Source organism: Podarcis bocagei, assembly GCF_964188305.1.
Source record: "Podarcis bocagei genome assembly, chromosome: 16".
Lineage (NCBI taxonomy): Eukaryota > Metazoa > Chordata > Lepidosauria > Squamata > Lacertidae > Podarcis > Podarcis bocagei.
In genome coordinates, this window is record NC_138142.1 from 35,437,317 (window position 1) to 35,449,352 (window position 12,036).

The 12,036-nt window shown below is 49.7% G+C and overlaps 1 protein-coding gene across 2 annotated transcripts in view; it reads right to left on the reverse strand.

Annotated features, from left to right (window-relative positions):
• Positions 1 to 497: 497 nt before the first annotated feature.
• The window catches only part of ATP8B2 (ATPase phospholipid transporting 8B2), a 59,641-nt gene continuing 48,102 nt past the window's right edge, over positions 498 to 12,036 (reverse strand). For both annotated transcript variants that reach the window (XM_081173484.1, XM_081173483.1), the window contains 5 exons: positions 10,312 to 10,395; positions 8,012 to 8,242; positions 6,912 to 7,050; positions 5,803 to 5,933; positions 498 to 3,118 (listed from right to left, as the gene is read on the reverse strand). In XM_081173484.1, coding sequence (XP_081029610.1) covers positions 2,813 to 3,118; positions 5,803 to 5,933; positions 6,912 to 7,050; positions 8,012 to 8,242; positions 10,312 to 10,395 — 891 coding nt within the window. In that variant the 3' untranslated portion in view covers positions 498 to 2,812. The remainder of the gene's footprint in view (positions 3,119 to 5,802; positions 5,934 to 6,911; positions 7,051 to 8,011; positions 8,243 to 10,311; positions 10,396 to 12,036) is intronic.

The window sequence follows — 12,036 nt, forward strand, 5'->3', positions numbered from 1 at the left end:
CCTGGCACCCACAAAATTTGGTGCCAGGGCCATGCACATCGCATTGCACCCAGAGCAGGCCTGGAGAACCTCCGGCCCTCCAAAGCTCCCCACCAGGCCCTCAGGACTCTCCTGAGGCCTCCACCACCCAGTATCTCACTCAGTGGCGTAGCGTGGGTTGTCAGACCCGGGGCAAGGCAAGTAATTTGCGCCCCCTAACCCGTGGATTTGCGCCCCCTAACCCTAACCCCCAGATGTTGTGCCCGGTACGGCCGGCCCCCCCTGCACCCCCCACGCTACGCCACTGATCTCACTCTCCTTCTGGGTTTCTGGCTGAAATGTGCCCTTGACAGCATTAAGCAAAAACCAATGGCTGCCAAATGACTTAACCCCCCACCAGTTTATGCCAACAGCCAGTCGAAGGAGTGACCGCATGGGATTTAGGGCGGATGTGCCTTTCGCCCCCTTTTCCGGACTTCCTGTCCTTTAAGCAACAAACACAAAAAGACACGACGATAGCTTTTTTTGGTCTTTTTTAAGAAAATGCAATTTCTCTTTATACCCATAAAATGATACAATTCTGCCAAGTATAGAAATATGTAATAAATTATATGGAATGTCCCTCGGTCCTTGCATGGCACGGCTGCCCTGCTTATAAAGCCCCTCTCACCCTGCACCCCCCCCAAAAAAACCCACACACAATAAAAATAAGGTAGTCCATGGCAATCCGCGCCCCCCCCCCCTCGGTTCCTAACGAACTTTTCTCTTTGGTATCGAAGTCGGGTTTTAGGCAAGAAGGGGGACGGGTGAGAGGCAGAGCTAAAATGTTGCTGCTGCAAAAAAGAGGCCCCTGCCTGTGCCTCTAAGATGGGGGGGGGGAATAAAATTTGGGGGATATGCCAGGAAACTTCAAAAACCGAGTAGGGGGTGGCCCAAAGTCACACAGCAGAGTAAGGGAGGAACCCACCCACAGAGAAATCTTAAATTTACTGGCTTTTCCTTATCCCGACAGTGGCAAGGAAACTTGAGGCCTCCTAGGCCCCAACATTTTGGCCTATGAGGCTGTTGGGACTGTTGTTTGGGTCAAACTCAAGACTGTGTATGTGTGCGTCTATATAGACACGATAGAGGTGTATGTATTTTAAAATTTGCCATTTAGGATTGAAGTGCAAGCCAGTGGTGATCCTCTTTGTATCCACTCCAGAGTCAGACCAACTGAAATGTGCCCAAGGAAACATTCGCTTCAGTAGGTCTACTCCGAGTAAGGCTATCATTACATACAACGCCCCGGTTCCTAGTATATATCTGGAACAGTTCCACGAGGCACGTCCTCACATAGCGACTCGCCACAAGTGCCTGGTTGTTGTTTTTTTTTAATGAACTTTTGCAGGACAAGTAAGCCGTCGGGACGTTTGCCAGAATATATGTTGCTTTGTGGGAGGGTGGTGAGGAAACTGGGTGCAAAGGGCTTGACGCCCTCTCACATCCTTTGCGGGCTGCAGTAGCAAAGCCCCGAGCCGAGCGCCAGGATGGAGGAAGCTGTGGCCCCAGAACAGCCCAGCCGATTCCTCATCCTTGGCCAGCACCACAACAGGTGAAGTCCCTTGTCTTCCCGTTCTCAGCTCAATATTTGCCCCATCCAGTTAGCTCTGCTGTGATGGGTGGGCTTCTGCTGGTGGAAACCAGAGAACCAGCAAAGGTGGTTGGTTGGATGGGTGTTTAAGAGGAGGGAGCTGCTTGCAAGCCGAGGTCCTACGTTATATAAAAATATTTTTTTTCTTTTTCTTAAACTATTTCCTGCCTTGGGAATAGCAGACCCAAGGGTGTAGACTCTCTGGGGTGCAGACAAGAGGGCAAAAAATAGCAAACCAAGCGGGTTCTTCGAGGGGGGGGCCGAGAGAAAATAGCCGATGTGTTTCAAAGCTTTCCTCCCCACAACCTCTCCCCCCCCCAAAAGGCAATCCGTGCTCCAGGCATCTTGCTGGAAGCTAGCAACCTCTTGTGCCCGAATTCTTCTCCCTCGCACTTGGGGTGGCACAGCTCCTGCGGAAGCGGGCACCACGGATCTCCCAAGCCGTGCCAGTCCAACCTTGTCCTTTAAACACCGCTGCCCAGTGCCCGAGGGAGGCACCCCTAGAGAACTTCCAATGCCAATGTGGAATAGAAAAAAATAATAATCTTTTTTTTCCTCCTTTTTTTTTGTAAACGTGGATCGTTTTCTTTCATATAGATCTGTATATATATATATATATATTTTAAAAAGACACGATTAGATGATAGGAGGACAAGGCATGGAGGAGAGGTCGAAAGCGGGGTGCAGGGCCCCCGCTCCCCCAATCTTTCGCCCGCCGCCTCTTGACGCGAGGCTCCAGCCTCCGACGCACCTTTAAGCGCCCCCAACCTTCTTGCGCCTCCAAGCCAGATACATTCATGTGCGGTTCAGGGAGACGTCACTGGGTTTTTCATTCTTGGAAGAAGAAAAAAAGACTCCCTTTTGCACAACAGTTCAGGGTAACATCAGTCTGAGGGATGTGTGTGTGTGTGTGTGTTTGGGGGTTACACCTGTGCACCCCCTACCCCAGCCAGTGACCTGTTTGCCACTGCAAGCCAGCAGTCAGTTATTCTTATGATTATTATCATCATCATCTTTTTGGTTATACGGCCGCAAGCCTCCTAGGCTTCCTCGATCCATCCGGTAAGATCCGCATCTCTGCGGCTACCGGGGGGTGGTGGGGGCATTTCTGGCCCGTGGGGCAGCCCTCCCCGCCCCTCCTGAGGCAGGGAGTTCCGTCCGTTGCGTGTGTCCGTTCTGTCTGTCCCGGGACCTTCCTCCTCACACCTTCAGCGTCTTGTCGGGCCCACCCCCACTAGGGCTGCTGGCCACGCTGCTGTCGCCGCCGCCGCCACCGCTGCCCTTCTTCTTGCGCAAAGTCTCGATCCAGCTAGCGCTGGGGCGGCCGCTGAAGCTGGAGAGGGCGAGGGAACTGAGGCGCATGTTCTTGCCGGACATGATGAGCTCTCCGAAGCCTTCCTGGTGGGAGAAGGCGTAGCCGGAGCGGCGGGAGCCCGCCCGGCCCACCCTCCCCATGCAGCGGTGCTGGGCTTTCTGCTTCTTCCTCACCAGCTGGGTGTAGCGCACCTGAGGGAGGGGGTAAATGAGAAAGCGGGGAGGAGGGGAGAGTCAGAGGCAGCAAGGAAATCTGTTTCCCCCCCCCTTTGTGGGGGCACCCATCAGTCTCCCCGTCCCCATATTCCTCACCAGCGGCGTAGCGTGAGTTGTAAGCACCCGGGGCAACGCAAGTAATTTGCGCCCCCTAACCCGGGGCAAGGCAAGTAATTTGCGCCCCCCGCTGCCGCCCAAACGACGCCGCTTGCCCGGAGGAGGAGGGGGGCAGAGAGGCGAGGAAAATTCAACGGCCCAGCAGCTGCAGCAGCAGCGGCGGAGGCGGGGCTGTGAAGAGGGGCTGCCTGGCGCGTCCTCCGCGGCGAGGGCTGAGAGCCGCTGCCTGCCGGGCGCCTTCAGCCCGGATGCGCGCACAGCTCGTCGGTTCCGCGAGACATGCGGCTCCGCTACAGCCTGCGCCCGAGGCTCTTCGGCGACTCCGGAGGCAGCGAGCGCGCCCCCCCCAGATGTTGCGCCCGGTGCGGCCGGCACCCCTGGCACCCCCCACGCTACGCCACTGTTCCTCACAACAACCCTGTGAGGCACGTCTGGTCGAGAGAAAGTGACTGGCCCCAACATCACACCTGGGGAGGAGTGGGGATTCAAACCCAGATCTCCCAGGTTCTAGTCTGAGACTTTTAACCACTACGCCAGGTTAAAGGCCTAGGCTGGGGTGGTCTGTACTCTTTTAAGAAGTAGGAGGCAACTGCCCAGGAGTTATGAGTTTGAGCCCCACGTCGGGCAAAAAGATTCCTGCATTGCAGGGGTTGGACTAGATGACCCCTGTGGTCCCCTCCAAATCTGCAGTTCAATGATTCAGCGATCTGAAGAGTGCTAGATGATTGAGATTCAGAATCTCTGCTCCATCGATTGAGCTATCCCACTTACTGTTTCAGACTACATCTCCCATCAGCCCCAGGCCATTGTGTCTGTAACTCTATGGGCATGCCAGCTAGAAACTCATGGGAGTTGTAGTCCAGAAATGATCGTGCCGGCTGGGGCTGATGGGAGTTGTAGTCCAAAATAGCCACGCCGATCAGGGAGGTTGATGGGAGATGTAGTCCAAAACTTATGGAGGGCATCCGGTTGGCCGAGGCTGGCCTTGCCCAATATGGCTGCCAGCAATATCCCAAGGATTTGGGCTGTGGACTTAAGTGAACCGGCACCTCTCAGGGCAGACAGATGAGACCTGCTAGAAGCAGAAGCTTTGATGTGGGATTACAGAATGCTTTATGGTCTGGTTGGAAGAGCCTCTGGGCATTTTCTGCATGTAGCTACCTGGGCAAGAGTGTCGTCAGAGCCCTTGATGTGCCACGATGGAGTGGCAAGGGCGGGTCACAAAAAGAGTTGGATCCAAAACCTTACAGATGCCCTGCTTTACGTCAGTGTCCCGTGTTAATACGCAGAGAGATGATGTACGAAACAAACCCTGAATAGCCACTGTCGACATAATAGATAACAACCGAACGCAAGAATGGCACTTCTTGTTTTATTCCAATCTCTCTGCGCTCTGGTTATGCTCGACAGGTGCTGAGAATCACATCGAGTTGGAAGGGACCACGAGGGTCATCCAGACCACCCCCCCTGCAACGCAGGATATTTTGCCCAACGTGGGACTCGAACCCACAACCCTGAGATTTAAGAGTCTCATGCTCTACCTGCTGAACCATCTCATTCTCTTTTTTTGCTTGCATCAAAACATATTCATTTTTTAAAAAAATAATACAGTGGTGCCCCGCAAGACGAAATTAATTCGTTCCGCAATTTTTGTCGTCTAGCGAATTTTTCGTCTTGCGAATCACGAAATCCCATAGGAATGCATTGAAAATCAATTAATGCGTTCCTATGGTCAAAAAAAGTCCAAACAAAGCCAAATTTGGTACAACAACAGTTTATTAACTGCTCTTTAAAGTCACACATACTGTAAAGAGCAGTTCAAAAATTGAAGGGAAAATAAATTAACTTTATAAACAAAACATGTCTTTGTTTTTAGACAAAGGAAACAAAGCCGCGAGACGTTTTCGTCTTGCGAAGCAAGCCCATAGGGAAATTTCGTCTTGCGAGGCAAATCGAAAACGGAAAAACCTTTCGTCTAGCGAGTTTTTTGTCTTGCGAGGCATTCGTCTTGCGAGGTACCACTGTACCGTATTTTTCGCTCTATAAGACACACTTTTTCCCTCCTAAAAAGTAAGAGGAAATGGGTGTGTGTCTTATGGAGTGAATGCAGGCTGCACAGCTATCCCAGAAGCCAGAACAGTGAGAGGGATCATTGCGCAGCGCTCCCTCTCGCTGTTCTAGCTTCTGGCTTAGCCACAAGAAGCCTCTTCATCACTGCACAGTGATCCCTCTTGCTGTTCTGGCTTCTGGGATTCAGAGTATTTTTTCCCCTGTTTTCCTCCTCCAAAAACTAGGTGCGTCTTATGGTCTGGTGCGTCTTATAGAGTGAAAAAATACGGTAATTAAAAAGAGATGGAAATTTAGAACCTGAGTTTGCCAGGGAGTGGGGGGGCTGGCAGACAGACAAGGTGTCTACCTTGCGGGGGAAAGGAAGGAAGGAAGGAAGGAAGGAAGGAAGGAAGGAAGGAAGGAAGGAAGGAAGGAAGGAAGGAAGGACCTCTTCCCCCATCTTCCATTTGGGATCCCTCTGCACCCAAACTCACCGTATCCGAGAGCTCAGGCTTCAGGTCCAGCTTGAGGAACCGGAAGGCGACCACTGGCATAATGCAGACGACGGTGGTGAGGGCAATGGTCAGCCACACGGCAGGTTGGGCTAGTGTGTTCTGCGCATTGCCTGGGCAGAGGAAGGAAAGCAAGAGGTCAGGGAGAAAGGGAGAGATTCAGAGACACCTCTGATCTGGGAAACAGGGGAGCTCACGACAGCCTGGACACCAGGTCCCCCTCCCATCCCCTCCCCTGTACAAAAGTGTAAATGAACTTTCCCATAACGCACCTTGGCCACCTCGCAGAAATGTCCCCTTTGTGGCTTAGGGCCCTCGTATTTATGGGACCGCCTCTCCTGGTATGCTCCGCAGAGGACCTTAAGGTCCATGAATAATCATAGTTTAGAGGTCCCGGGCCCTAAGGAAGTTCGATTATCCTCCACCAGGGCCAGGGCCTTCTCAGTGATGGCTCCGACCTGGTGGAATGCTCTGTCTCATGAGACCAGGGCCCTGCAGGATTTAACTTCCTTCCGCAGGGCTGAGCTATTCCGCCTGGCTTTCAACTTAGCCTGATCTTTTATTCCCCTTCCTTCCACCCCCCTCCCCTTTTTATGAAGATTACCCGCTCTGGGATCCCACAGCTAATTCTCCCCTGGTCTCCATGCTGGCCCAAATAGGACTAATTTAGCCAGCTAGCCCTGGTGATCACCTAATGTTTATTGGATGGATTTCCCCCCTAAATTGATTTTTGAATTCTGAATTTATCGTTATTCACGTTTTATACGGTATTTTATGCTGTATTTTGTTGCATCAGTTAAGTGTTTTAAATTTGTTGTTAGCTGCCCTGAGCCCGGTTTTTGAACCAGGAAGGGCAGGGTATAAATAAAAATTAATTGTTATTGTTATTATTAATGCACGGCCGCTGGCCATGCAGCAGAAATCTCCCAGAATGCACAGCCCTTGGGCCCCAGTAGAAATCTCCCAGAATGCACCACCTTTGTCAATAATAGTTCTGCAACGAGGCAAAAAAATGAGGCATGTGTGAGAGAGGGCAGGGCGGAGAGAGAGGAAGTTGTAGACCCAAACAGAGAAGCAGTCTCCAGACTCACCCACAAAACGGAACTGGTTGGGGAAGAGCTGGAAGAGGCCGTCGCTGTGCATGGCGAAGAGGATGGCGAAGTAAACAGCCAGGCTGCCCCAGATGAAGAAATGGTTGATAGCCGTCCAGAATCCTGTATCCAGGCCAATCTGTTGAGAGGGGGGGAAGAGAAGGTCGGCACAGGTGCTTCCTGTGGGGTGAGGGACGGCACAGGCGCTTCCTGCCACCCCACAGCGGAGAAAGGTTCCACTGAGCATATGTGGAGTGCTTTCCCACCACCAGCGGTGCAGCGGCAAATTCAGAAGCGCAGGGTCCCTTCCTGATTTTCACAGTGACACCCCCTTGCAAGCCTCCTTTCAAGATTATACAGTAAACTCATAATAACACAATAATTATAATTGGGGATGCGTTGCAATGATACCCTTTCACCAATGCCAAGGGCTAGTAGAAATCTCCCAGAATGCATTGCCCTTGCGGGATGGACGAAATTCAAAGACTATTTAGTTAAATATGCTAAGATAATTTAAATAGAAATACTTGCAAATAACAGATAGACTTAGGATTTAAATATGTGAAGTTATAGAATAATATGTTTGAAGTAAAGATGAAAAGAAAGAAAGATGGTGATTAAGTAAATTTTATGAGAAATTTGTTTTGGAAAACTGTTACAATGATATAGATATATATATACATGTATATATATATATATATATTCAGCCAGGGGGATTTGAGGAAGTCACTTAACAATGTTACTAAGAGTGGATTAAATACAGCTAGGATTTATGTTTGTTTGTGTGTTTACAAATTTTGGAAAATTAATAAAAAAAATTGAAGGGGGAAAAAAGAATGCACTGCCCTTGGCCACCGAGCAAGAATCTCCCAGAATGCACTGCCTTTAGCCCCCTAGCAAAAATATCCCAGAATGCACCACCCTTGGCCCCCTGGGCTCATGCAGATGCAAACACACCTTGGGTGGAACAGCTGTTTTATTCGCAGCAGATAAGGACTAGAAAGCCAGGACTTGTGGGAGATATATATATAAATATATCTATATATATAGATATCTAGATATATATGTTGCTGTTGGGGTGGGTGGGTTTGTTGTCCTACCTGCACGCTGACGACGATGACGAGGGAGGTCGCCACGGTGACGGCAAAGGACTGGTAGTCGGCCAGGTGGGAGTTGTCGCTGAAGACCCCGTAGGGGATGAAGAACATGAAGACGGAGGTGTAGATCCCTTGAGCGATGCAGATGAAGAACTCCCGCTTGTTGAAGAGCAGGTTGAGCTGCCCCGGTTCGTACAGCTTGGGGTACTCCAAACTACGATGTTCAGGCACATCCTAGGAAAAGGGAGTGGGACAGGGCTAAGCCGTTAGGCCTGAGGGCTGGACCACCCCGAGTGGGGCAAGCAGGCCAGGGACGGACAGGGACAAAAATTGGGCGTCACACACTCAAAGCAGACTCGCCAGAGGGGATAGACACACACGCACAGAGAGAGACAAACCAGAAGAAGTTGGCCATTCAGCCCAAGATTTGCCCACCCTGGAAGAACTGATAAGACTACATGGAACTGGCAGAAATGACTGGCAGAATCCGAGACCTGGGAGAAGAGGCAGCGGAAGAGGACTGGAAAAAGTTTAAGGACTATTTACAAAAACATTGTAAATTGTATGAATGTTAAGAAAATGCACGATAGAAAACAACATGGCACCAGCAATTTAGATGAATGATACATGAGAATAAGTGATGGTTTAGAAATTGACGAAATTTGAAGTAATATTATGTCTAAATTAAGCAGTTCAGTATTTAGAAAAATATTTGAAGTTTGGGACATAATATTTGAGAACTACAAAATAAGAATTGAAATAAGGTAATAAATTGCTGTTATTAATTATATTATCAAGAACGCAGGAAAGGGAGATGTGAGGAAGTCCAAAAGTTATGGAAATTTGATATATGGAAAGTTGTTTTTGTTGTATTTTTTCTATTTTATGTTTAACTTTTTGTTGTTCTTGGTTTCTCTTTGTTTGTTATACTTTGGTGATGGTATTATATATGTTTGGTGTTTTTTCTTTTTTTCTGTTTAAAATTTGCAATAAATATTAAAAAAAAAGAAGAAGTTGGCCATTCTGGCAAAGGAGGCACTGCTCCGTCAATATCTAGCCCAGGGGTTCCGAAAGAAGAAGAAGAGTTTGGATTTGATATCCCACTTTATCACTACCCGAAGGAGTCTCAAAGCGGCTAACATTCTCCTTTCCCTTCCTCCCCCACAACAAACACTCTGTGAGGTGAGTGGGGCTGAGAGACTTCAGAGAAGTCTGACTGGCCCAAGGTCACCCAGCAGCTGCATGTGGAGGAGCGGGGAAGCGAACCCGGTTCCCCAGATTACGAGTCCACTGCTCTTAACCACTGCACCACACTGCCCCACACGGGGGATAGTGGGGTTACCTGGGGAAGGGTGTTAGGAGGCAAGGGGGCTGCATGGGGATGTTGGAGGTGTAAAGGACTTTGAAAAGCTGGTATCGCTGGATCAAGCCCATTCATTGTGTTGAATTAAACGAAATACTTCTAACTAGATTTTTAATAAAAGTGCCATAATGCAACTTTTATCTTCCCTGGTAGGTCATGCAAACTGCAGTTCTCAGTACAGTGGTACCTCGGGTTAAGAACTTAATTCGTTCCGGAGGTCCGTTCTTAACCTGAAACTGTTCTTAACCTGAAGCACCACTTTAGCTAATGGGGCCTCCTGCTGCCGCTGAACGATTTCTGTTCTCATCCTGAAGCAAAGTTCTTAACCCGAGGTATTATTTTTTGGGTTAGCGGAGTCTGTAACCTGAAGCGTCTGTAACCCAAGGTACCACTGTAATGCTTTTTATAGGGTAGGGAGCACTGGGGAATTGGTCTATGGAACCAGGGGCAGTCGCTTGAACAGTTTGGGAACCACTGACCCAAGCTAAGGATCTAACCCACCGATCTAACCCTGTGGCCCTTGCTGGACTTGCAGCGTCCCTGACCATTGGGGCCGGCGGGAGTTGGGAGTCCGACAACATCTAAATGCCCATGGGGTTCCCCACCACCACCTTACCCCCCCCCCCTGTAATTACATTTGAATTTGATAGTTCAATAGGAAGAACATGAGACTTTTAATGTCAGAGTTGTGGGTTTGAGCCCACCAATGGGCAAAAGATTATGTTGGACAAGAAGATGATCCTCGTGGTCCCTCCCAACTCTACAATTCTAGGATCCCTGATTGGTTGGGACATGACGGGTGGGGAAAACATGTGGGGCCCACATCTGAGACAGCCATGGGTTCGCCGCCCCTGCCACTGGTCCATCTGGCTCACAGCAGCCTTTGCCAATCTGCTGCCCTCTAACCGCTATATCACACTGAGGAATTAACATGACTGACCTGGTCAAAGACACCCATGGCGAGCACTGGCAGCGAGGTGTAGACAATGTTGTACAGCGTGATGAAATATTGATCGTAGACAGTCTTTGAAAAGATAAGAGGGAGAAATTGAGAGACCAGGGAGAGGAGAACAAAAGGAGTCTTTGCTGCCCCCTGCAGGCCCGCTGGTGTAAAACAAAACCCAGTTACTCAGCTGGAATTTCTGCATTTCCATAACATTTTACAGTAGCTTTTTTGGGGGGACGAGGAGTAGGATTTTCAAACCTCCAACTTCATCAGCCCTCAACAACATCAAGTCCCTAATCAACTCGGCACCCAAATAGCTGAAAACCAGGCCCTCCTAGTTATTTCATTGCCCTTAGATCATGGGTAGGCAACCTAAGGCCCGGGGGCCAGATCCAGCCCAATCGCCTTCTCAATCCGGCCCGCGGACAGTCCAGGAATCAGCGTGTTTTTACATGAGTAGAACGTGTGCTTTTCTTTAAAATGCATCTCTGGGTTATTTGTGGGGCATAGGAATTTGTTCATTTCACCCCCCACCCCACCCCCCAAAAATAGTCTGGCCCACCACAAGGTCTGAGGGACAGTAGACTGGCCCCCTGCTGAAAAAGTTTGCTGACCCCTGCCTTAGATGGTTGAGGGGTGGCAGGACAGGGCCTTCTCTGAGGCAGCCCCTAGGCTATGGGCCTTCCTCTCCACAGAGGTGCGTCAGACAACTTTATTACCCAGCTTTTGGAGAATTCTGAAGATGCACTGCTTTATTGCTATTATTACTGTTATTATTATTTACCCCGATTGCAAGTTGTTTAACTGTTTGTGTTTCAGTTGTTGTAAAATGCCCTGCGACCTTACTGTGAAGGGCAGATAGTAAATTATAATGATTGTCATCACAAAGAAGACTGGCTACTTAGCAGGGTGGCATGATCCCCTTCACTGCGTGATCCCTGATAGGCTGGGATCACCGGTGTGGCCAATCCACGACAACTCTCCTTTCTCTCGGGGTGAAATTGCTGCCTTCAGCGATGCATTTAGCGACTTACTCAATCTACACCCCACCTTTTTCCTCTGAGGAGCTCAGGGTAGGATGAGTGGTTCCCCCCCCCCCCCCGTTTAATCTCCACAACAACCCTAGCTTAATTCATTTGGCTATGGCAGGGATGTCCAACAGGTCGATCGTGATCTACTGGTAGATCCCTGCGAGGTTTTGGTAGATCACGGTTGATCTCTGGCTCCCTTTCCTTAGTATCGCTAAAAGTGACTCCTGCACCACCCCCTTGCCCCCCCTCCATTGTTGTTTGATCTCTGGAAGGGAAGGCAGAGCTTTCTCTGTGCTGCTGTTTTCACCCAAAAAACCCCAGAGCTTTCCTTCTCCCCCAAAACGGGGGTAAATTATTATTATTATTATTATTATTATTATTATTATTATTATTATTATTATTATTATTAATAATAATGTAAAGGGACCCCTGACCATTAGGTCCAGTCGTGACCGACTCTGGGGTTGCGGTGTTCATCCCGCTTTACTGGCCGAGGGAGCCGGCGTACAGCTTCCAGTTCATGTGGCCAGCATGACTAAGCCGCTTCTGGCGAACCAGAGCAGCACACGGAAACGCCGTTTACCTTCCCGCCAGAGCGGTACCTATTCATCTACTTGCACTTTTGACGTGCTTTCGAACTGCTAGGTTGGCAGGAGCAGGAACCAAGCAACGGGAGCTCACCCCGTTG